Below are 26,010 nucleotides of genomic sequence, written 5' to 3' on the forward strand. Positions count from 1 at the left end.
GTATTTTATCCTAAATGTGAAGCACTTTAAACTGACGTTACTCAAAAGTACTATAAACATGATATTATAATAAGCTCATTATGCAGCAGCTGCTCACATTTAAATGAAAACATTCATCAGTTTATCCCTGAACTCTGTCCAACAATAAGTCTGAGCTCAGCCTTGAGAACCACTTCCTGTTTAGATGTTGTAAATAGAAAAAGGAGGTTAAAACAGCTGATTTGAGTAAATGAACAACAGACTTTTAATTTAATGACACAGTTGAGTTGGCAAGTGGTCTACATGATAGTAAATGAGGAGTTGGACTGACATCTCCTCAGATTCTGTGTTAATAAAATATAAACTCCTGTGTTTGTACATTTTAATAAAAGAGATAATAATAAAACCCTTTTCTACAACAGTGTGGACACCCTGAAGTGATCAACAGATTCCAACCAATCAAATATTTCATTTACATCTGTAGCAAAAGTTTGATCATTTGTAAAACACTAGCTTCCATCCTCAAACCAACCTGCACAGAATATTTTGTATAATAACTCCCAAAGCACAGATATGAGCGTGGGAGAGTACCAGCGCCAGGCGTACCGGACCTTCGTCATCATGGTTATGCAAGTTAGTTCAGGTTAAGTTAAAAGAAGTCAAGACAGGCCACAAACATCTGCTCCTCCTCCTCCTCAGAAGACAGTGATCTGCTCTTCCTCCTGCTCCTCACTGGGTGTCTGCAGAGAAACACATCAGTCAGGTTTAACCCTTTAAATCAGTTCAGCTGGTCTCAACATGTTCTGTCAGAAAGATGTCAGCAGAAACAGAGCACTCAACATTCAGTGTCGGGGACTAGCTGCAGAGAGGTCTGGGACCAGCTGCAGAGAGGTCGGGGACTAGCTGCACAGAGGTCGGGGACTAGCTGCACAGAGGTCGGGGACTAGCTGCACAGAGGTCGGGGACTAGCTGCACAGAGGTCGGGGACTAGCTGCACAGAGGTCGGGGACTAGCTGCACAGAGGTCGGGGACTAGCTGCACAGAGGTCTGGGACCAGCTGCAGAGAGGTCTGGGACTAGCTGCACAGAGGTCGGGGACTAGCTGCACAGAGGTCGGGGACTAGCTGCACAGAGGTCGGGGACTAGCTGCACAGAGGTCGGGGACTAGCTGCACAGAGGTCGGGGACTAGCTGCAGGGTTTCCTAATCTAGCCATGAGTGCGTTCACATCAACAGGCTGGTTATTGCAGCAGACGACCAATCACAATCATAACACTGATCTCTGATCAGTGAAAACAAACAGCAGCAGTCTGGGGTCGGGGTTTACAGGGTGCATAACATGTACAGAAGAGGTCTACAACAGTCTGCGTGTGTCGTGCAGCATATTTACCAGGAACAGAAGTGTGTGATGGATGATAAACTCTTTAGTGAGTCGGAGCATATCCTGGTTCATAGTCTGAAACAGAGTCGGGACCAGGACCACAGCCAGATTATGAGCAGACATCCTGTTATCCTGAGACATCACCTGGACCCTGTGAGAGACGGGGGGGGGGGCAGTAAAGAGGTTAACCTATGTTGTTCAGGTCTAACAGAGTCTGGTTTATGACTCACCGTGAGGATGTGGACTGTGTGGTAATGTTCTGACCATCTTTGCTGCTTTCAAATGACACTAACTGCTTTAACTGCTGTCTCAGACCTGGTCTCAGACCTAGTGTGCCAACAAAGATCGGGATACTGATATTAACATTATTTTGTGTTAGAGTTACATGTAAAAGTGTCCAAACAGTGCGTTCAGCGTTGCTCGGTTGTCGTCAGGAAGTTGCCGTAGCAACCGACGGTAGGCTGAAAACCTGGAGTGTTCACCTGAAATCTCTGAGAGAGAGAAAGTTCTGTTAGAGTGAGTACTACTGTAGTATTACTACTTTATGGTACGAGTCCAGACAGCCTTCTGATACTACTACTTCTGCTGTTCCATTACCACAATGTTTACACAGATACTACTGTAGTTATATCCTACTATTACATGTACCTGTGTACTAACCTGCAGCCTGCTGCCACTGCTGTGAGTCTCTGTCGGGGATCAAACTCTCCTGCTGGCGGATATACTGTTTGAGGGCGGAGCAAGTGTCCAACACACCTTGCTCATCACTCTCCAGAGGGGCGGATCTAGGTGACGTCTTCAGAGCCTCCACCAATCTGTTGACTTTGACAGCGAGGCCACAGCGCCGGTACACGCCGTCCACCTTCAGACCTGAGAGACAAAAAAATTTAACTTCTATTTTATTTACCAGTCCATATTTCTCTGTTTCTCCTGCCCACCCAGCTGATTAAACAGGTCAAACCAACAGCAAAACAGTCACAGTGTGGACAGGTGAGGCTACAGCAGCTCTACAGGACTGTTTTGAGACTGCCTCCTTGATGCCAGCTTTCAAAGTGGAGACATCAGCAGAGACTGGAGAGACCTCAACACCAAAGATATGTGGCAGGCCATCAAAAACCTCCCAGGATACAAAAGCAGGAGCGCCCCCATCATGTGTGAGGCCACATTACCAGATGAACTTAACACCTTTTATGCACACTTTGGTCTCCTCAACAAGGAGTCAGCTGTAAAGTCTACTCCACCTCCAGAGGACCGGCCACTGTCAGTATCCACAGCAGATGTGAGGAGAGTCCTGCTGAGAGTGAATATGAGTAAAGCAGCTGGGCCTGATAACATTCCTGGCCGTGTACTAAAAACCTGAGCCAATCAGCTAGTTGATGTTGTTACTGACATTTTCAACATCTCACTGTCTCAGGAGAGGGTTCCCACCTGCTTCAAGACAGCCACTATCGCAACTCTGTTGTGAAGACTGAATGAAGGTTAAATACCCGTGCCAAGTTCTTGTCAGCTTTTACAGAGGAGCAACAGAAAGCATCCTGACTGGAAACATCTCTAACATGGGATGTGCACTGCCCAGGACCGGAGGGCTCTGCAGCGGGGGATTCAAACTGCTCAGAATATCATTGGTACCCATCTCCCGAGCATCGTGATATCGGTAAGGTGCCTGCAAAACCCTAGAGGATAGCCTGTTCACTCTGCTGCCGCACCACCAGACTGCAGAGCAGCTTCTTCCCCCAGGCTGAGAAACTTTTACATTCATCCTCAGCACTGCTCCATGCACAACAGTTTTATTTCTATGACTTATTATATATCCACCATTTACTGTGTAAACTTTTTGTATATAATGTTTGCTTTATACGAGTATCAAAAAAGGGAACTACAACTTTACCTTGTTAAACAACCCTGTGTTGTAAAATGATCAATAAATGTACCTTGTAAATGTATAAATTATGTAAAAATAAATATGTATGATGTGTGAACATAAACTGACCGTAGGTTGTGATGTGGGAGATGCAGCGTTCGATGGCCGGTGGAACTGAACCCCTCGACCCCACATCCATCACAGGGTACAGAGACAGGCGAGCTGGGCGTTGACGCTGTGGAGCTGCTTTCTGATTGGTCAGGGCTTTCTGCAGGTGGTTAAACCACGACTGACAGCTGTGCTGCTCCTCAAAACGCAGCGACACGGTCCTGATGAGAAAACAACAAGATGCAAGCTGTGAGCCAATCAGAAGTCAGGAATATAAATGTATAAGTAAACATTATTGTTGCGGCTAATGTAAACAGATTCATAATCTTCTCAGGAGGGAAATGTGAGTGTGTGCACACCTGTCTGCAGTCACCATGGTGATAATGTTTTCAGATAGATCCATTTCTGAAAGAGAACACGAGACCACGTTTGATGTTCAGAGATTTCATTCAGAGTTTAATTCAAATAGATTCAAAACTTCACTTTTGTTCCCAATTTGTTTTTCACATCAGTTGAGCTTCTTACGTCAGGTCTGTGTTATAAAAAACTTCTTTCTTTCAGACAGATTCATATTCTGGTTCAGTGGACTCAGAACAAACATCAGCTCTCTATCAAAACAATGCTGTTTTCGTTCCTTACACTGTGACTGGACTCTCATATGAGAGGCAACACTGACTGACATATGTTACCTGAAAACTAATTTTCTTGTTAACAAACTAAACTTGTTGTTCTGTCCTGACTCAGGTGGAGGGCGTTTCAGTCTCACATTGATTTCAGATCCATTTTTAAAGCAGTAAACAGGCTCAGATCAGCTCACTGAACAGCTGGATACAGTCGGGTGTCGTCTGCATAGAAACAAACTCTCTCTGCAGCGGTAACATACTAAAGGGAACTAAAACTTCATCTCATTATACAACCCGGTGTTGTAAAATTCTGTCTGAACAGTAGAGGACCCAGATTGGAGCCTTGTGGAACACTATCTGATGAAGAGCATGTGGACATTACACAGGGAATTTTAGATGTTTTTCATTATTTAAACAATCAATTAATAGAACAAACAAAAAGAGGAACACATGATCTGACAGCAGAAAACACAAAAACAGAAAATCTGATTTAAAATAATTAAAACTGATCGGCTCTATGTATATTTAGGACTCTCAACAAATGGAAGCAAATATTAACAATCCATCCTCTTCCCCAGTATCTAGTTTAAAACATGGATATAAGTCTGAAAGACCCCTGCTGGGATTTAGCTTTTACTTGTTATATTTATTTTAAGAACTGACGAAACATCTTTAATCTTAGATAAATACAGATTGTCAGATTAATAATAATTCCACAGTGAAGAGTAAAGCTGAGTTTGCTCCAGGCTTCAGTTTTTACAGATTTTTACTGAAACATTTGACCATTACCGTGGTGACTGAGCATGCTCAGTTCCATCCTCAGAGTCTGCCGTGTCTGTCTGTGGACGGGGTAAACACTGATGCCGTCCTCCCACAGCAACAACCAGGAGTCAGACTGAGTAGAGGCTCCGCCCACTTCAACGACACACACTTTACTGACAGCAGAAGCCCCGCACACCTCCGCATAAGACACGCCAGGTGGGAGAATCACCTGCAAACATGGACTCAGGTTGATAACATGAACTCGTTAATAACAAGAACCCTCCAACAGACATCTGCAGGTGAAGACCAGACAACGTGTCTTTCTGTCTTCTTCTTTAACGTCTAAAGCTCAAACTTGTCTTCAGAGAGACAGACACACCCAGGTTTACCTTCAGTATGTGGACCAGGTGATCCAGCAGTGCCTCGTTGTTGTCAGCGGCACAGGCCAGCTGATCGCTCAGCGTCACCATCTCAAACTCATGAGCTGGTCTGAAAACACACCAACACACGGACAGGAAGCATTAGAAGCAGTATTACAAATGTCCTTAGTGACCAGCACACTGCTCAGCCTGAGTTACAGTTTCCCACAGATTCTGCAGTCTGTCGTGTTTGTTTCCTTTACTGCCATGTGCCAAAAATCAGTGCAAAGGAAATGATCACAAGTTGTAAATGTGGTCCAGCAGTCCTCTGCGCTCAGACACATAACACGTGACTGACAGAACGTCATCATCTGCATAAACATACATAGAACGTGTCTCCTGTGCAGAAGAGACAGAGGACTGATTTACTTGGTTTTTACGTTGCTAACTTGATATTAGATATTTGGTCTGTATATATTGATTTTCAATGAAAATGTATAGAATTTAACATCTTCACTTCAGCAGCTCTTACAGACACCAGACTTCCCAGTTTTATGCCCAATTATGTTCTGAAGAGAGGTTTGTTCATACATCATTCACAGCCTGAGTTATGGAACATTTTATTACCAAAACCATGAAATAACGTTATTTTTTCCATGCTTTTTGATAGCATTTCTGATTTATGGAGTAATTAATCATCTGTGTTCAGATTTCAGTTCTTGAAATAGATGCAAATTAGTGCATATTTCATTAGATACTGCCTCATTTGCATATTAAACATAATATTTCAGGAAACCTGTAATACAAAATAATATTGCCTTAATGTGACTAATCAACGAAGAACGTTTCACAGTGATATGTTAGTTAATTCTGTTCCCTGTTCACCTGCAGTGTCTCGCTTTGACAGAATAGCGTCAAAAGTAGCGTCAGACTTAACCTGAAAGTTAGGGTTTGTTGCAAGGCACCTTCTGACCCGCATTACATTTGAAATCATTAGATCTATTTTACATTTGACAGCGCTGCATTAGGAAAATCTGTTTCCTATAATGTGTCTATAAAGCCAGTATGTTCTATAAAATCCACACAGAAAGGATTTCAGTCTATAAACAACCATCTGGTTCTCCTGACCTCGATTCAGTTCTGTGGTGATTTGATGGCTGTTTCTGACTCAATATTCAAGTCATTGACAGGTGTTTTCCTCCACCTGTTGAAGCAGTTTGTAGAATCCTGCAGTGATGAGGAGTCTCCACCAGAGGGAGCTGTCCTTTACAACATCCTGTTCCTTTAACTGACACAGAAAACTCTGTTCTGCTTCTCAACATGTTGAATTGTGTTTGAAAGAATGTGTAGTTTCCCTTCTTTAGGCTCCTGAGCTTTGAAGTACAGACATCCTGCTCTTCAGTTTGCCTAATGTCTGTTTAAACCTTTATTAAACCAAGAAAGACTCACACGTACTTTCTAAGAGCATCCAAGCCGAGACAGGCTGCAGCAGGTCGTGAGCTGCTAAATGACGTCTCGGTTTCTTCCTCACTGTTTCGGTTTTACTGAATCAACTTCACATATTTCTGATTTAATAGATGTGATATTGTCTGCTATATACAGTACAAGCAATACATTAGCAGTAGTATCAGAAGTTTCACTATTTTATTTACCCGTCTTTAATGAAGACGGACAGAACTTCTCGCAGGTCGAGGACGTCGCACGCTGCCGAGTCGTTTTCCAATGAGAACAGAAAACGATCTTCTTCCAGTTTTCCATGAAGCTCCTCCTCTTCCTCACCTTCACACACAGAAAATGTTTCTGAGGATCAAAGTGCTGAACAGAATGACATCATCCTTTTCAGGACTCGTACGGTGGCCTTTTGGTTCAAAACAACATTTGCTTTTCTTTGTGTTTCTCCGCTCAGACATCCTGCAGCTCCAAATATGATTCATACAGACAATGACAGACTGCATAAACAAAAAGTTCTAAAAACATGCTCATTATAAATTCATCCAGGTGATTCATCCTACCTGAGGGGGCGGGGTCAGGTCTCCTATTGGCTGACTGTGGCTGGTAAGGCGGGAACTCTGAATAAAAACAGAATAAAAAGTCCTGAATCCAGAATCACATCCAGATGAGTCTGTTCAACAGTTAGGTCACCTCAGTGACCACGCCCAACAGTGATGTCACAGTGTCCACCTGTACGTCAGTGCAGCCAGGTGAGAAGAGGGGTGTGTTACCTGTGTACTCGTTGAGCCGGAGCAGCTGGGTCTGCAGAGCCTGACCGGCCTTCTCAGCCAGCATGATGGGGGAGGGGCTCTGAGGGTCTGACTGACACACCTGCACAGGTAACGAACATCACTCAGGTACAGGAAGTAGTAAACGGCTGTTTCTCACAGCAGAAACAAAGTGTGACCCTGTACCTGCAGGACCAGGACCCTGAAGCTGATCTCACTCATTGTTCCTTTACTAATTTAAACCTGTGATTTACCTGCTGTCACACGACAGCACGTCTGGTCACCAAGTAACTTCACAGGTGCTTTTTACAGACAGACGTGTTGGAGTGTGACCTGCAGGAGCCGTGAGCTCAGCTGCTGAAGATGCTAAACTTAAAACGGTGACATGAAGTGAATAAAGAAAAACACTTTAAATGTGTGCGTGCGTAATGATCATTAAAAGATCATCAAAGAGTGAAACCATCAGACCTTTGCTCCCGAGCAGATCAGCGACATCGTTTCTCCTACGTCGTCTCCTAAGACCACCTGGCGCAGCCTCTGAAACACAAACGCACATCATCACACACCTGTACAGGTGATGTAAGCACTAAACTTTCATGTTCACATATTAAGCGCACGTCCATGTACAGTTTGCGCGTACATGGACGTGCGCCCTGTCTCGGGACAAACCGTTTTTTGGATCACTCTTGAAAACACAAATAAACCAAGGCACAACAATTAGATCGAACCCTCGAATGGAACAGAGCAAACAGGCTCCAGCTCTGAAACTGTAATGATGACTGGTTTCAGATCAGTTTCTTCACACCGACAGATACATCTGTATTTTTATCATCTACCATTTCAGTTATGTGAAAATAAAATGACATCATTATCTGAGGCATGGAGGTAAATTAAAAAAGGGTTTTTAATTTAAATCTAAAATATGAAGTTATTTAAATGTATCTAAATGTTTGAAATAAACTAAAGAAAATCCATCACTGTGGGATGTTTATCTGATCCAGCCTAATAAATATTACAATATTTCCACTGCTCTGATCTGAAAACTGATATTTACTTTACATCCTGAAACACACAAACCCGAACTGAACGTCCCTACAGTTACCATGGCAACGTGTCAGAGTAACTGTAACTGAGTCAGACCTGATCCATCTGAGAGGGTGAGGAGGTCAGAGCGTGGACTCGTCTGTAGCGCCCCCTGCTGTATTTATCCTGGATGAACTTTGACCTCTGCTTGTCCGACGACTCTGGACGCAGCCGCTCCGCCGCCGGCACCGCTGGAGCCCACACCTGATTGGCCAGGCTGTTACCGTAGTTAACAAACAGCTGGAGAGGAAGAGGTTAAAGGTTATAATTGAGTGGTTCAGTCCTCCCTTCGCCTGGGCCGAGTTCAGCGCAGACAAAACGTAGCAAACAGAAACGGTGGCCCATTGCAGGAAACATGTCGTTCAATCCAAAAATGTTTCAAACATTCCCACCGAAAATGTTGCTAACCGTGTCTCAGGTGTTACCCACTTATCAGTTGTGCTAAGTTTGTAAACACAACGGTGTAAAAAAGGCAGGAAAATTCAGTGCGCTTGCGTTCACAGCAGGGTGTTCAGGGAATCACCGTTTTGTTGTTGTTTTGTTTCGCTGAACTCACACGAGTGTTTAAATCCCCCCCTCAGTCTGCCCCCCCCTCACCTGTATGAGTGGTTCAGTCTGTCCCCCCCCCCCTCACCTGTATGAGTGGTTCAGTCTGCCCCCCCCTCACCTGTATGAGTGGTTCAGTCTGTCCCCCCCCTCACCTGTATGAGTGGTTCAGTCTGCCCCCCCCCCTCACCTGTATGAGTGGTTCAGTCTGCCCCCCCCCCTCACCTGTATGAGTGGTTCAGTCTGGCCCCCCCTCACCTGTATGAGTGGTTCAGTCTGGCCCCCCCCCTCACCTGTATGAGTGGTTCAGTCTGCCCCCCCCCCCCTCACCTGTATGAGTGGTTCAGTCTGGCCCCCCCTCACCTGTATGAGTGGTTCAGTCCAGATCTTGTTGTCCATCGTCAGACTGCGGACCTTCGACAGCCTGATCCCCAGAGCTCGATGCTGACCTGAGAACAGACACTGTTAGCATTCTGCATTTAAACCAATAGATCTGCTCGCAACATTAGCATTCCACAGACTATATTATTTACGGCTCAACACAGAAGGGTCACTCCTCCAACTCCTCAGTTTACTTACACCTGAAGGAGAAAGGACTCCTTCTTGAAGGAGCAGAGATGGTTGTGGATTTTAGGAACAGCCCAGCCCCACCCTCCCCGATAACCCTGTGTGACTCCACAGTCCTCTTCCTGGGCACCAGCATCACCAGTGGGTCATCAGACCCAGACTGGAAATCCCTAGTGCTCAATGTCCGAGATTGAGACAGGACCAGGTACGAATGCGGTCGAGTCCGAGACGAGACCAAGACCATCAAAAAAGGGCCTCAAGACCGGTCGAGTACTACAATACTACCTCTAGGACCTGTACGCCTCCAGGACTCTGAGGCGAGCAGGAAAGATTGCAGCTGACTCCTCTGCGGTCCATCAGGACCAAAACCTCTCACCAACAAGAACCAGGACCTCCACTGACTCTGATTCTCACGCCTTCCCAAACCTCTCCCTCCTTTTACCTTTCATTCTGTAACTGTTACACAATACACATCCGATGCACATGTACTTAACTGCAGTGCTGCATTTTAATATTTAGGGCATGAACCCTGCGAGGTCCCTATTTTCTTCTGCAAAGTAACCTCAATTTTGGTAAGTGCATCATGTCCAGACGCACAGAAAAGCCTCTTGGAACGATGCCCCACACCCAACGGAAAGTCGGCCATTTTGGATTTAATGGTCATTTTGGGGATTTGCACACTTTGTACTTTAACGAACTCCTCCTATGGAATTAGTCCGATCAACTTCACATTTTCGCTGTGCAGTCCAAAACCATTGACGAGTAAAAGTTATACAAACTGCGAGTTTTCATCCATGAGCATGCCCGTGGCGTGGCCTCAAAAAATGACGATTCGCTGAGAAATAGGAAATTGTTATAGTTTCAGTATACATGCTCCCATTTATACCAAATTTGATATGGATAATAATAGTCCCGCCCTCAACACATCCATCTGCCATCATTCACCGGCAGAGCTCCAGAATCTGCATCGTGGCCGCCTCACACCTCCACACGTAACACATGCGAGGGCCCGCCCAACGCTGCTTGCAACTTTAATTATATATTTTATTTTTATTGTTTAGCACCAAGTTACCAAAGCAAATGCTTTGTGTGAGGAAAACCTGCTTGGCAATAAAGCTGATTCTGATGTAGTGAGACAGCATTTTAACCCCCAAACCGCTCACCAGGGTTTACGCGGATATAATATGTGTAGCCCACGATGCTGCGTGTTGCGCGAGTGCAGCGGAGCAGAGGAAGCTCAGCTCCCGTGTGAGCCGTTTACAAGAACGTTGTCAATGTCGTCAGGCAGCTTCATGTGGCGTCGCCCGCCTACACTGAGGGCGTCCACTACAACACGTCAGCTCGCATCAGTTTAACAGAAAGAGCAGCATCTGTGTTTGTGATGGTGGTGTACCGTAACATGATACCGGCAAAACCTGTTCTGTGGTCACACAACTGTGCCTAGTCGTCTGATGACTCGTACGCTAAGTTGTAATCATGAGACTCTTCATCACATCCACAAATGATATTCATAAACACAACACAACAATTAGTGATGCACAAACGCACATGACGTGAACACGGGTGAGCTCGTACCTGCACAGGCCGGACAGATGACCAGCAGCAGGTTGACCGACGCCCACTCAGGATTGGCCGAGCCGCAGTCGGCGCACACTTTGTTGTCGGGGTTTTCCCACAAACGCATCATCACCTGGCTGCAGGACAGGGCGCTGAGGATATACGAGGACAGTTTGTCCATCCACATGGACAGATCCTTTGACGAATCAACAGACAGGCTGCAGACAAGGGGGCGGGGCCAAAGAGGAAGAACAGGGAGAAGAAAGAACATTAGGACTTAATGTTGCTATAGCAACAGACAGACAGACAGACAGACAGAAAAGACAGGTGTGTACTTGAAGCTCTTGTATGGCGTGATGAGGGAAAACGAGTGTTTCCCTATAGGCTTGACTGAGGCCACGTTCAGGGGGACGGAGAAGGAGGCGATGCCCAGCTGGAAGCCCTCCTTGTTGGGGTAAATCCAGAGGTCGTGACCCCAAACGGCGGCGTAGGCGCGGCTCCGCGTGTCCTTCATTGTGATTTGTCCGTGGAGCTCTGGGGGTGCGGGGCTTGGCCGGCCTCGAGACGCCAGCAGGGACGTGACCCAGCCTTCATGAACCTCTGAGAGACAAAATCCATGAAGAAGAATCATCAGATAAAGTACAGCAGAGACCAGGAGACAGCAGTAGAGTACAGCAGGGTACAGGAGACAGCAGAGACCAGGAGACAGCAGTAGAGTACAGCAGGGTACAGGAGACAGCAGAGACCAGGAGACAGCGGTAGAGTACAGCAGGGTACAGGAGACAGCAGGGACCAGGAGACAGCGGTAGAGTACAGCAGGGTACAGGAGACAGCGGTAGAGTACAGCAGGGTACAGGAGACAGCAGGGACCAGGAGACAGTGGTAGAGTACAGCAGGGTACAGGAGACAGCAGGGACCAGGAGACAGCGGTAGAGTACAGCAGGGTACAGGAGACAGCGGTAGAGTACAGCAGGGACCAGGAGACAGCAGTAGAATTCTTACCATCATTATGAGCCATGAAGTCATAATGTTTCTTCTTGAAGTAAATGGAGAATCTGCGTTTGTCCCCTTTCTTCACGTTGGTGATGCTGGAGACATGAAACAGCAACTCACTGAACTGGTCCTGGTGAACAAAACAAGCACACCCATCACTGTATGGACTGACAGAGAGACAGAGAGAGACAGTGACAGAGACACTGACTTACTGTGCGTTTTTTCCACAGAGACATCAGCTGTCCGTCCAATGTCGCCCATAAAACATTGTGTCTGTTGAGAGAGAGAGAGGAGTTAGTTTATCTATCAACCCTCTCATCCATCCATCCAGCCACCCCCTCGTTCATCCATCCTTCCATCCATCCAGCCACCCCCTCGTTCATCCATCCACCCACTTGTTCATCCATCCATCCATCCACCCCCTCGTTCATCCATCCATCCATCCATCCAGCCACCCCCTCGTTCATCCATCCATCCAGCCAACCCCTCGTTCATCCATCCACCCACTTGTTCATCCATCCAGCCAGCCACCCCCTCGTTCATCCATCCATCCATCCATCCAGCCACCCCCTCGTTCATCCATCCATCCATCCAGCCAACCCCTCGTTCATCCATCCACCCACTTGTTCATCCATCCAGCCAGCCACCCCCTCGTTCATCCATCCATCCATCCAGCCACCCCCTCGTTCATCCATCCATCCAGCCACCCCCTCGTTCATCCATCCATCCATCCATCCAGCCAACCCCTCGTTCATCCATCCACCCACTTGTTCATCCATCCAGCCAGCCACCCCCTCGTTCATCCATCCATCCATCCATCCAGCCACCCCCTCGTTCATCCATCCATCCAGCCAACCCCTCGTTCATCCATCCACCCACTTGTTCATCCATCCATCCATCCAGCCACCCCCTCGTTCATCCATCCACCCCCTCGTTCATCCATCCATCCATCCAGCCAGCCACCCCCTCGTTCATCCATCCATCCAGCCAGCCCCTCGTTCATCCATCCACCCCCTCGTTCATCCATCCATCCAGCCAACCCCTCGTTCATCCATCCACCCACTTGTTCATCCATCCAGCCAGCCACCCCCTCGTTCATCCATCCATCCAGCCACCCCCTCGTTCATCCATCCATCCAGCCAACCCCTCGTTCATCCATCCACCCACTTGTTCATCCATCCAGCCAGCCACCCCCTCGTTCATCCATCCACCCACTTGTTCATCCATCCAGCCAGCCCCCCCCTCGTTCATCCATCCATCCAGCCAACCCCTCGTTCATCCATCCACCCCCTCGTTCATCCATCCATCCATCCAGCCACCCCCTCGTTCATCCATCCATCCATCCAGCCACCCCCTCGTTCATCCATCCAGCCAACCCCTCGTTCATCCATCCACCCCCTCGTTCATCCATCCATCCATCCACCCCCTCGTTCATCCATCCATCCATCCAGCCACCCCCTCGTTCATCCATCCAGCCAACCCCTCGTTCATCCATCCACCCACTCGTTCATCCATCCATCCATCCATCCACCCCCTCGTTCATCCATCCATCCATCCATCCAGCCACCCCCTCGTTCATCCATCCATCCATCCATCCAGCCACCCCCTCGTTCATCCATCCATCCAGCCACCCCCTCGTTCATCCATCCATCCAGCCACCCCCTCGTTCATCCATCCATCCAGCCACCCCCTCGTTCATCCATCCATCCAGCCAACCCCTCGTTCATCCATCCACCCACTTGTTCATCCATCCAGCCAGCCACCCCCTCGTTCATCCATCCATCCACCCCCTCGTTCATCCATCCATCCAGCCAACCCCTCGTTCATCCATCCACCCACTTGTTCATCCATCCAGCCAGCCACCCCCTCGTTCATCCATCCATCCATCCATCCAGCCACCCCCTCGTTCATCCATCCATCCAGCCAACCCCTCGTTCATCCATCCACCCACTTGTTCATCCATCCATCCATCCAGCCACCCCCTCGTTCATCCATCCACCCCCTCGTTCATCCATCCATCCATCCAGCCAGCCACCCCCTCGTTCATCCATCCATCCAGCCAGCCCCTCGTTCATCCATCCACCCCCTCGTTCATCCATCCATCCAGCCAGCCACCCCCTCGTTCATCCATCCACCCCCTCGTTCATCCATCCATCCAGCCAGCCACCCCCTCGTTCATCCATCCACCCCCTCGTTCATCCATCCATCCATCCAGCCAGCCCCCCCCTCGTTCATCCATCCATCCATCCAGCCAGCCAGCCACCCCTCGTTCATCCAGCCACCCCCTCGTTCATCCATCCACCCCCTCGTTCATCCATCCATCCATCCAGCCAGCCAGCCACCCCCTCGTTCATCCATCCATCCAGCCAGCCAGCCACCCCCTCGTTCATCCATCCATCCAGCCAGCCAGCCACCCCCTCGTTCATCCATCCATCCAGCCAGCCAGCCACCCCCTCGTTCATCCATCCACCCCCTCGTTCATCCATCCATCCAGCCAGCCACCCCCTCGTTCATCCATCCACCCCCTCGTTCATCCATCCATCCATCCAGCCAGCCAGCCACCCCCTCGTTCATCCATCCACCCACTTGTTCATCCATCCAGCCAGCCACCCCCTCGTTCATCCATCCATCCATCCAGCCCGGAGGAGACATCAGTTCCAGAAGTTTCCGCTGAGGACGGCTATTGATGACGAATCAACTGCAGCATATCTGAAAATTGAAATTGATTACCTGAAGCCCTTCCAGACATCCAGCCAGCTGGATCTGACCACGGCGCCCTGCCGAATCGAACCCCTGCTGACCGGCTTTTTCCTGGACACTCGGATGGTGGCCGCTCTGCAGGACAAACACACTTTAACAGACTGAAGATTCTTCCCTTTCTAGCCGGAGTCAGACTCGTGTCCTGGAGGCCGGAGACACAACTGAAACAGCAGCTCTGAATCCAAGTCAATCCAACCTGGGAGGTGAGGTCAACAGGAACTGTCTAAAACTGTCCTATCATCATTCAAACCGCCTCGTTCACTCTCATTTATGAATATTTAGTTCCACAAAATAAAAGTAATGTAACCTGATTACTGTTAGTTACTTTTGGATTACTTGGACGCCAAATAGGCAAAAGAAGAGAGTCTCTACGATGCCTTTTCTGCTAAGTGGGTTTTTAGAGAAACATCCCGTGAAATCAAATCCATGTTTAATGTTTTTATGTGATTTGCTTTGCACTGTGTCCCACTGAGGCAGTATCTGGCCCATCAATGGCAAACATGTTTGGTAGCTATTCTTGATGATATCTAAGAGTCTGTCATTTGGAAAAGCATTTTAAGATGTTGATGACTCATTCTGCACTTGTTGTATTCATTTAGTTTCCAATGCAAAGATTCTCAATGTGACGCTGCTGAAGCCATCCTGTTTCTGGGGCCGGGCTTTATTTTAGTTTACTTAAATTTAGAATTTATTATTATTTATTATCCCTCCAGTTTGATGTGAAAACTGAGTCCGTTGTTGACTGAACACATGTTGATACAACTATACATTATGGTACTGAATGATAACGTAAGTTAGTCGTTATGATGTTCCAGACCTTTCTCTAACGGGACCTCTTTGAATTCTAATTGATTCTAATTCTGATTAGGTAACGCCGTTACATGTAATCCGTTCCTCCCCGACCCTGATCAGAATGGAAATGTGTTCATATCTGAGCATCTGCAGCTCTGAGGTTAAACTCTCCATTAAACACATGAAGCTAAATATCAGATTTACGTTCTGACTTTTCCAGAAGTTAACATTTATCAGAGCTCTACAGATGACGTCCCACTGTTCTCCACAGGATGATGACCATGCACTCTGACTGAGAGCTCTAACGGGCTCATTTTACACTTTTATTTTGATAAATGTTCCACTAATTTGAAACTTAACAGCCAATTTCTTGTCTAACAATAAAAGCAACTGTAGACTGGAAATCACACCAGCTGTAGATTTGGTTCATATCTGCCTCCATGTGAAATGCATCCTGGGATACTCGTCTACCCCCCTTTAGTATGTTCTTGTTTAAATCTGGACTTTGAATATGACTGATGACATTTCATAAGAGCAGACCGGAACAGACTGAGACTGATGTTGTGTTTGAGTGTGCATGTGTACCTCGGGATCTTCTGCTTCAGGGGCCTTGTTGGTTGGTCAGCAGCACGAGGAGGGGGCGGTGCCGCCCGAGTGGGGACCAGGCGACCTGAAGAATTCGACGTGAGGCTGAAAAACACAAACATCAGCGCTGTGTTAGTGGCGGATTCACCTCTTCGGTCTGAGAGGTGCACGGTCCGGTTCACCGAGGAATCGCTTCACTCCATTTAGGCGTTTAGAAGATGGAAATGTGAAAAAGCAGTAGACCGCTGTCAGGACAGTCCGGTGTCAGAAGAACAAGTTTCAGGTACTCATAACTGCTAGGTTAGCCACTTTCACTTCCTCTCATGCCAAGCGAGCTCTGCCACAGCAACTTATTTCTGTTCCCTAATCAGGAATCAGAAACACAACCTTTCTCTGTGACACGGCAGCCACACAAAGCCGTCTGTTAGCTGCTCGGTCATCATCCAACATCAACCAGGAAACCCATACGTACATCTATCTGACAAGGGCTCGACATGTGTCTACTAATGTCCAATGAGTACTACGGGTCTAATGTGTTTTGAAGTTTTGAAAGATTATGTCTAGGGATGGTGATGGAACAGTGGATAAGACACATGCCTTTGGTGTGAGAGAATCAGGTTTGAATCCACTGTGAGACACCACCAGAACACGTTTTAAAACAAGAGGTGATGGATCTTTCTGTGTGGTGGCTCCAAGGCTCTGGAACTCTCTTTCTTTAACCTTTAGAGCCTTAGACTCTGTAGAAGCTTTTAGAAAACATCTTTTTAGACAAGCGTTTAACCAGCCATATGGTTTTGTATTTTATGTGTTGTTGCTGTTTGTTTTATTTGTTTTATTTTATTCTATTTTTTACTGTGAAGCACTTTGTGACCCCTCTAGTCTGTGAAAGGTGCTATTTTCTGCTCCAGAGGCGTGCGACCTCTGACATGTATAGCAGCTGTAAGTCACTTTGGATAAAAGTGTCAGCTATATGAATAAATGTAAGTGTTATGTCCTCCCCTCATACAACTCATAGTGGTTCCATGTGGCAATGGAGCAGTGGCCTTTGGAGTTCAATTCCCACTGTGACACATCCATTAATGTGTCCCTGAGCAAGACTAGTTGCTCCTGAGTTGTGCGACCTCCGACCTATATAGCAAATGTCTCTTTGGATAAAAGCTAAGCATGTTAATGGTCCGCGGCAAACCTTTTTAAGACGGTCTGAGACTTAATATCTAAAAAGCAACAGAACTAGTGAGTTATACAGATGCCCACCCCCCAACAGCATCTGGGTTAAAAGATGTAGTGATATCAAATGTCTGCTATTGGTCCCTAACAATGTTGAGGCAGTTGGCATCTTTGGAGGCGGGCTGCAGGATGTCCATCCAATTAGAAGTTCGAGGATAGGATACTGATATTTTCTTTGTCATTTTTTTAATTGGCTGAACAAAAGACTTTTTTGGTTGGCCATAGCTACCGCCTCGATATCAATGCAGCTTTTGATCATTGTATATTTTATCATTGATTGTTTATCCTTTAATACTACATCAGACATTTCTAATGTGAACTAAGGAGTACCTCAGGACTCTGTTCTTGGCCCTCGGGTTTTCTCACTTATGTTTTATCTCTTGGCCAAATCATAAATCATAAGTCATAACGTATTAATGTCCACTGCTACGCTGACGATACTCAGCTGTATGTGGCTGTATAGGCAGATGAAGATCCAGAGAGAAATCTGGAGGCCTGTTTATCTGCTGTGAAATCCTGGATGTCAGGTAAACTGTGATAAGATTGAGGTGCTCGTAGTTTGCTTGTTAAACACTAGTTTGATCAAGTGACAGTAACTGATGACTGCAGGTAAATTCTGTCTTTTCGGTCCCTGGCAGATGCACAGATCCTATTTCATGCCTATGTTGATTTGATTAATGAAATATCTTATGGTCTGGCCTGCCGGTTGCTAAACCTAAGAGGCTTCACATGGTTCAGAATGCTTCTGCTACGATCTTAACTAAAACCAGGAAATTTGATCATATCCATATTGTAATTTTACTGTTGATCCACTCTGTACACACGACATCTGTATAAAAGTAGCTTATTCTAGAAGTAGTACTAGTTATTGTATACAGTATACATACTTGTTGGTGTTTAAAGACGGGTTAGAAGCAGGATCTCCTTCCGTTGGTCCATTGGCACCAGAGGGGGCGGGGCTAACTCCCACACCTTCCTCCTCATTGGATGAGTCGGTGTCAGCCTCGTCTTGGCTCGCCCAGCAGGCCAACACTGTGACGTAAGGGGTCTCCTTTCTGATGGGGTGAGGACTCTGTTTAAAAACTGGAACCAGAACAAACAAAGAGGCATCAGACTGGCAGGAGGATGAAGACCAGGACGAGACAGGACAAGTCTCACACCTTCAGTACCTTCCTCTGCTGGCTCAGCAGCTTCATCTAGTGAAGGTAACGTGACTCCTTCATCCTGGTCTAAAGTCGACATCACCAGCTGTGACAAAGCTCCAACATCTGGACACGTGTTCAAAACAGAAACACAGAAAGCATCAGCCAATCAGAAGGGAGAGTGTCGGTTTGTTTAGGGCTGTTGGGCCAATGACTGTAACGTATGTTCCATGTGTATCCTCTGAATTAAACCTTAACTCTTTCATATGACCTCGAGTCAGACCTGACTAACAGAAGATAAAACAATTCAATTCAATTTTCAATTCAATTTTATTTATATAGCGCCAAATCACAACAACAGTTATCTCACAGCGCTTTTCATAAAAGAGCAGGTCTAGACCGTACTCTGTGAAAACAAAAGATGAACAAAGCTAAACTAAAATCAGATCCTTGCCTCAGTTCCGACTGACTGATGAAGTGATGCACTGACTGATTGCTGTACCTGTGTTAGCGTCTCCCATCCTTGGCGTTGAGGGGGGGCAGGGTTTATCAGCAGAGGGCAGCGTGGCTGGTGGGATGGCCGGGGTTATCACTGAGCTAACGGCTGGGTTAGCCACACTGCTAACAATGCCTGCTAAACTGGGTATGTTAGCTAATGAGCTAAAGATGCTGTCTAAGCTAGCAGCACCTGTGCCAGAAGCAGGTGTGAGTGTGGTGGTGGAGGCGGAGATTAACTCCGCAGCAGCTGGGTAAGCCACGCTGCTAGCTGCTCCTGCTAAGCTAGGTATGTGGGCAGCGATGTTATTAGCCATGCTGTCTATGGAGGGGGGTGCCAAGGGGGCAGAGGGGATGGGGGCGGAGCCACAAATAGAGGTGGCAAATCCAGCCAATGACGGGATATTGGTGGCGATGAGGTCAGTGACGCTGGCCAGAGTAGGGTAGATGCCACGGTCCGATCCACCGAGAGGAGGAGAAGGAGCATCTTGATCTGAGGAGGACAGAGTGACATCATCAGACATCAGCTGATAGGCTGACACACAGACAGAAAATCTCCAACTACAAATACAGTCACTACAGTTCTTACACAATACGAGTCAGATTACAATCATTCAGCTGTCAGACTGAGGAGAGACTTTCACAGTAAAAAAGTCACATTGACGTGGTAATAAAGTGTGAGGCCGGAGTTTTTCTATATTTCATCAACAACAGTCTGACTTCCTGCTTGTGGCTCTGAGCTGCGAGCCCACTTATTCCTCCTGAAGACGTCAATCTTTTAATTGCTGTAGTTTCTCTCAAACAGGAGGAAATGGTGCATCTGTTGGGGAATATTTGGGGCAGCAGGACGGTGAATGTGGGACTGAGTCAGAATAAACTACAGTGTTCATGGTGATGAACGAACATGAGGCTCACTGATGGGTTTAATAGCTTCTATGGCTCAGAGGAGAGGAGACATCAAACTGATGTTTACTGCTGGTTTCAGTCTGAACGCTTAAAGACAAGAATGTGTGGTCGACCTGATCCCAGTCAAGAGGAGGTTAGCTTCAGAATCTACCTCCACTGTAAAAGAATCTTATTTTAATTGGAGTGAGGGAATCTGAAAGTTCAGTCTGTGTGTCGGAGCAGCAGCTGCATGTGACCTGAGATTATATCATCAGCAGTCAGAAGACAAACAGGTTGGAGATAATCAAAGAACAACAACAACAACAACTTCAATCTGCTGGAACAAACCGGTTTGACTGTTTGAACGGAAACACGCTGCAACACGTCAGAGTGAAACTGAACTGAAACTAAACTCTGGTACAAAGGTTACATTCTTTTAGTCTGACTTCTAACGAGAGGCTGAGATCATTTAAAGTTGAATTACTGACAATAAACTGAAGAAAAATCAAACTTCAGTCAGAGTGACAATAAAATTGGTTCAGGAGACTGCTTTCAGCTCCAACTCTTCACATTCAATTCAGTTTTATTTATATAGCGCCAAATCACAACAACAGTTATCTCACAGCGCTTTTCATAAAGAGCAGGTCTAGACCGTACTCTGTGATGATATTTACAGAAGCCCAACAGTTCCCACCAAGAGCAGCACTAGGAGACAGAGGCAAGGAAAAACTTCCTTTAAGAGGCAGAAACCTCGAGCAGAACCATGGCTCAGGGTGGGCGGCCATCTGCCTCGACCGGTTGGGGGTGAAGGGGGGGAGAGAGAGAGAGAGAGAGAGAGAGAGAGAGAGAGAGAGAGACTACACAATATCCACACAGAGGTACAGACAGTAAAGGTGATGTTGCTATAGACTAAATGAAAAATGGTACAGATATTTATAGTAGTGTTAATGATAATCACATCACACTTCAGTGATAGTCACTGCTGCTCCTTTCAGTGTGAACCAGCTCTGCAGCTCCAACACATCACTTCCTGTTCGAAGACGTCTGAACCTTTTAAAAGTTTCAGTTGAGCAAACCTTTGTCTTTTGGCAATAAAAGAAAAGTCAGCAGCAGTGACAGGTGGAAAAATCCTGCTGATGTCACTGTGACACCTTCACTTGTCTCTCATCCAATCAGGACACCTGATCACCGTGGGCTGACAGTAAATTCACCAGAGTGACGTTAAGTGTGCGTGAGTGTGCGTGAGTGTGCGTACCTGTGCTCAGGTGAACTCCATTAGAGAGCACTGCATGTTCATCTTCACCAATCAGCTCTCTGAAACACAAACTTCATTCCTCATACTTCCATACTATACGATGAGCAGATTTCTCTTTTAAACTATACATTTTTGTTCATTTCTACATTGAAACAGGAGAACAAAAAACAAGATCATCAAGATTACAGAACATGTTTGTTTTCATTCTATTATCAAAAAGGATGACTATAAATCTGGTTTCTTGGGTTTAAACGGTTCTCAGTCCAAACACATTTAACATTATGTCATATATCACATATTTTTCCCCATTTAGCAACAGAGACATTTTCTTTCAGTCAAAGTTGGTGGGTAATTTTTGCCATGTTATCAATCTGTCTTACAGTTCCCATCCATTGTTCTATGGTGGGGGTCCCGTCCTGAACCAATTTATAGTTTTGCATTCCTTTGGTTTTCATAGCCCAAAATATCTTCTGTTCTTGCACTGACTTTATCCCAAAATGAGTGCATTTTAGGGCATTCCCCAAAATATGGATATGATTTAGGGCTGGACAATAAAACAACAATAATTACTGCAATATAATCGTTTTCAATAACAATATAACAAATGTTCAATAAATATTCAATCTATGTTTGATTGTGTTCGCTTGAATCATACACAAATTAGGACTTTTTTTATTAAGATGTTTATTTTGTCGAGAAAAAGGGACTGAAAAAAGCTTTTACTTAATTTTACTGATGCATTTTTGTTGACAAAGACTTTATCACAATTGTTTTGAATGGTCTACCTCAGATTTGTGTGTCTTGTGTTTGGAGTCCTGTGATAAATTCTGTTTGATCTTCATTGATTAATTCTGTCATAAATTTCTGGCATCTCTTTGCTATAATGGATGTATCGTGTAGTCCAGATTGAGAACAGAGATGGGTCTGTAGTTGCTCCAGTATTCTGTGCGTGAGCAGATTGAAGGTTTGTTCTGTAGATCCACAGGTGGACTCACCTGTCCAAAGAGGAGAGGGAGCTCACGCTGTCCCTCATGTAGCGAGCTCGAGGCTTCGGGACGGGAGGTGGAGGAGGCTGAGTCATCTGGAGGACAAGATGAAAACTTACTGGATCAATATCAGGAAGCATCATCGTCTTCTATAGCAACAAATGTCCTCAACACACCTGAGTGGACACCTGGAGACTGACAGTGTAAAAGGTGAAACCAGGTAAACAATGAGCAACAGATCACGTATCGATCCAGCATCAGCGTGTCAGTTTAATGAACCAATAACTGATGTTGGCTGCTGCGACCAATCAGCTCTTTGGATCAAACAACTCACTGACAGCAGGAGAAGATGTCTGACACGTCTGGTCTAACCCCAGATCAGGGTCAGACTGAGACCTGAGACCTGACCCTGTCTGTAGTGACAGCAGCTTGCCTTTAGGGGGCAGCACTTCCTGTTCCAGAAGTGGCTCCTGTGGAGAGGGTAAAAAACCCAGAGGCGTTCAGAGCACTCTGCGATCTAAAACACGAGGCTGAAATCTAATCTGTAATTAACAGTTTCACTTTTATTTTGTATGTTTTCAATCGTTCAACTTTTAATCTCGTGCACGGATCATCAAACATCCGGAGACACCAAACAGGTTTAAGCTGCATTCCCAGAGCTCTTCTTTAATGATTATATTCTAACTATTAGAAACAAAATTCACCAAGACCTGCCCTCTGGCACCGACTTATCTCTAAACTCAGCTTCATCCAAATCGTCAACCTCTTAGGCCCCGCCCACTCTGCTGCGTTTCGGTTTTGCTGCGTTTGCGCCTCCTGTCCAGACTAAACCTCCGAAAACAAAGACCTTAAACGGAGAAGTTTGGAAACGCTGCCCCGTTTTTTCGTTTTACTGCGGGTAGCGCTTTAGTGCGGACAGGAAACAACGGGGGACTTTAGAAACGATGACGCAGACGCTCTGCTCTCTGATTGGCTCTCATAAGTCATGCAAAGCAGAAACACGATGCTGCTGACAGTTGTTGACTTGGTAGTTTTATTAAAATATTTTGTACCGTGAAAATAACAGTTACAGCCTCCACTTGTACGTATCTGTTTCCCGTGTTACATTCAGTAACAGTCCCAGCTCGTTATTGGTCCATGCAAAATAAAATCTGCTCCGATTCTTTGTCTGCATTTCTTTATTCTTTCTCCAAATCTTCTGTAACTGCAGAACAGACAATCTGCTGCATGTTTACACCGGCAAACGCCCAGTGTACCTGAACGGCCACTAACTGTGTGTTTTCAGTCGTTTTAATGTAGACGGAGATCAACTCTGATATGCAGCTAAAACGCTGCTGTGGACGGAGATCGTATTCAAATTTGTATTTGAAGATACTAGTATGTTCAACCTAGTCCAGTTGCCGTTGACCTCAACCTTCGCTGGACACGTCTTTAAGAGATACGATCAGTCTGTTATTCACAGGCTATGTGCCAGAGTACTTTAAAGTAGCTGTGAAAAGATTCCCAGCCAGGCGGCTCGAAGCAGCAGCAGGGCAGTGAAGTAAAAGGTCCATTATTTCCCTCTGAGATGTAGTAAGTGTAGTAAGTACCATTAACAGTCTACTTGCAGTTTGTTTAAAAGCAACAAAGCACATGTAATGAAGTTGTGATCGATGAAGACATCTGTTAAAGTTTCGCAACATGAAGGTTTTTCATCAAGTAACAAATACTATAACAGTGATTATGTATTGTGGTAATCATGTATTTTGCAGTATTGTACATACTGTAATCAGTGCAGTGTCTCTGTGTGTTAGAGCACTAAGCTGCCAACAATGAGGTCGTGGGTTTGAATCCCACTGAGGTCACATTAAAATCTCACACCATCGTGACAGTAAAAGCTATTTTAACAGTAGAGACCAAACTCCTAACCACAGTTCTGCAGGAACTTTCTATGAACACGATGCATTTTCATGTGAAACAAGTCTTTCTTGTGTGAATAGTAACCATAGCAACAGAACAAAAACCAAGTTCTCTTATGTCAGATAAATGTAGTGGAGTATAAAGTACAGTATTTGCCTCTGAAATTAAATAAAAGTAGTATTAAATGGAAATCCTCGTACGCAACAATGTACTGAGATTAGTACATTTACTCAAGTACGTAACAGTACCTGAGTAAATGTACTTCTTTCCGTTCCCCAGCTGGCCAGGACACCAGCAGAGCCAGTAAATCCCTCCTCCGCTCTCTGATCCAGTACCTGTGTTTACAGCTGGGTGTGGTGCTCAGGTGTGTGACAGCAGCTGTTCTCCACCACCTGCTGTTCTCCACCACCTGCAGCAGCAGCTCTGCTTTGATGAACTCGTTACACAAACAAGATCCCTGCACATTTACTCATGTTTCACAGTTCAAACAAACATTGTCCCTTTACATGATGGTACGCAGCGGCGGATGAAGTATTCACATCCTTTACTTAAGTAAAAGAACTGCATTGAAATGATACTGAAGTAAAAGTATGCAAGTATAGTCAGGAAATGGTACTTAAAGTATTAAAAGTACTTCATGTTCTGTGACTGTTGTACTGATAATTATTGCAATATCAATATAATAAATGTTCAATATATCGTCAATAAATATTTGCTTTAATTCATTTGAGTCACAAACAAATTAGCTTTTAATTTTTCTATTAAAATATTTATTTTGTTGAAAAAGAGGCCTGAAAAAAGATGAACTAATCATATTTGTTGAAAAGAGATTTTATCAGAATATCTTTGACTGTTCTCCCTCAGATCTGATCTGTCAGGCATCAAGTGTTTGTCCCGTTCTGACCATGAAGAAAAGTTGAACCTTCTGGTTTCTTCAGTTTTCAGTCAGGAGCAAAAATCTGCCTGTAAACCTGATAATTGATGTGAAATGTTTTTAGCGTGATAACATTTCTGCCCTGCCTACCATTATATATTATATTATTCCTCCTCCTCATGAATGTAAAGCAGGATGTTGCTGCTGCAGCTGCTGATTCTTTCCATTCTGGATCAATCAGCTGATTATTTTCCACATTAATGGATTGAAACCTTCTGAAAACAGAGAGATATGTTGTGGCAGTGACTCAGAGAGACTCCTTCACCCTGTTTGTTCTGGCAGCTTAAACCTCAAACTGATTCAAATAATCAAAAGCAGCAAATCCTCACATGAAAAATGACTTTAAGGATCATCAGAATAGTTTACAGGTAAATTTCTATCAGCTGAACTTTCTAAACTGTTGGAGTTTAATTTCTAACTAAACTTCAGATTTTATAAAGTCTTCATGTGTAAAAGTCTGACTTTGTAACTGAAGCTGTCAGATAAATGTAGAGAAGTGAAAATATCTGCCTCTGAGCTGGAGAAAAGAAAAGTGTCCAGCTGTGTTTTCACCGACAGTAACGAGCTTCTGGCTTCTGGCTGCGGAGTCAAAGTCAAAGTTTGTCGTTACCTTCCGGTTCTGTCAGGAAAGTCAAATATCCAGAGGAAAGACTGAAAATAAGAGTAACGTGTGCGCGCTCACCGTGCGGAGCTCCTCCGTGCTGCGTCCAACACCTGAGACACCTGCCGAGCTGTCAAACTGCCTGTTCCGGGGTCAGAAAACACGTTCACGTCCTGCTTCAGCTCCAGCTGCACTCATAAAACCTGCGCGGTCAGGTGGTCTCTCAGCAGGTGTCTCTCAGCAGGTATGTTCCGGTGGGTTCTAGCTCTGATTAAAGGGTTAACCCTACAGGTGAACCACGTGACTGCGGACCGTGTGCTGCTCTGATGGCGGGATGAATCTGATGTTACCGGATGGGACTCCGGTTCTGTGAGTCTGCGTCAGTCACTGATCTAATATAACAGCGTCACGTG

The 26,010-nt window shown here is 45.6% G+C and overlaps 1 protein-coding gene across 3 annotated transcripts; it reads right to left on the bottom strand.

Annotated features, from left to right (window-relative positions):
- Positions 1-220: 220 nt before the first annotated feature.
- LOC119895824 (arf-GAP with Rho-GAP domain, ANK repeat and PH domain-containing protein 1) lies at positions 221-25,942 on the bottom strand. Of its 3 annotated transcripts, none has more exons than XM_038709178.1 (26): positions 25,679-25,942; positions 22,173-22,258; positions 21,178-21,236; positions 19,045-19,530; positions 18,561-18,668; positions 18,288-18,483; positions 16,174-16,278; positions 14,767-14,871; positions 12,249-12,309; positions 12,046-12,166; positions 11,379-11,643; positions 11,062-11,261; positions 9,283-9,368; positions 8,431-8,613; positions 7,759-7,827; positions 7,294-7,393; positions 7,084-7,140; positions 6,724-6,850; positions 5,102-5,201; positions 4,740-4,941; positions 3,687-3,732; positions 3,349-3,548; positions 2,019-2,228; positions 1,744-1,849; positions 1,368-1,509; positions 221-719 (listed from the first exon to the last, which is right to left on the bottom strand). In XM_038709178.1, the coding sequence occupies exons 2-26, from the start codon at positions 22,256-22,258 to the stop codon at positions 675-677; spliced, it is 3,465 nt and encodes a 1,154-aa protein (XP_038565106.1). In that variant the 5' UTR covers positions 25,679-25,942; the 3' UTR covers positions 221-674. The 3 variants fall into 3 exon arrangements, with proteins under 3 accessions (XP_038565106.1, XP_038565107.1, XP_038565103.1); XM_038709179.1 differs by lacking the exon at positions 25,679-25,942 and adding an exon at positions 24,311-25,543; XM_038709175.1 differs by lacking the exon at positions 25,679-25,942 and having other exon boundaries at positions 18,570-18,668; positions 22,173-22,276.
- Positions 25,943-26,010: the final 68 nt, after the last annotated feature.

Source organism: Micropterus salmoides, unplaced genomic scaffold (assembly GCF_014851395.1).
Source record: "Micropterus salmoides isolate LMB-PRFRI ecotype aquatic unplaced genomic scaffold, ASM1485139v1 Ms_hic_scaffold_9, whole genome shotgun sequence".
NCBI classification, from domain to species: domain Eukaryota; kingdom Metazoa; phylum Chordata; class Actinopteri; order Centrarchiformes; family Centrarchidae; genus Micropterus; species Micropterus salmoides.

Excerpts from the sequence above, each read along its gene's own strand:
- LOC119895824 (XM_038709178.1), bottom strand. The coding sequence starts at position 22,258 with ATGACTCAGCCTCCTCCACCTCCCGTCCCGAAGCCTCGAGCTCGCTAC. Across the intron at positions 9,369-11,061 it reads CATCTGTCCGGCCTGTGCAG|GTCAGCATCGAGCTCTGGGG; the intron begins GTACGAGCTCAC and ends GTCTGTTCTCAG. Across the intron at positions 7,394-7,758 it reads TGATCTGCTCGGGAGCAAAG|GTGTGTCAGTCAGACCCTCA; the intron begins GTCTGATGGTTT and ends TTACCTGTGCAG.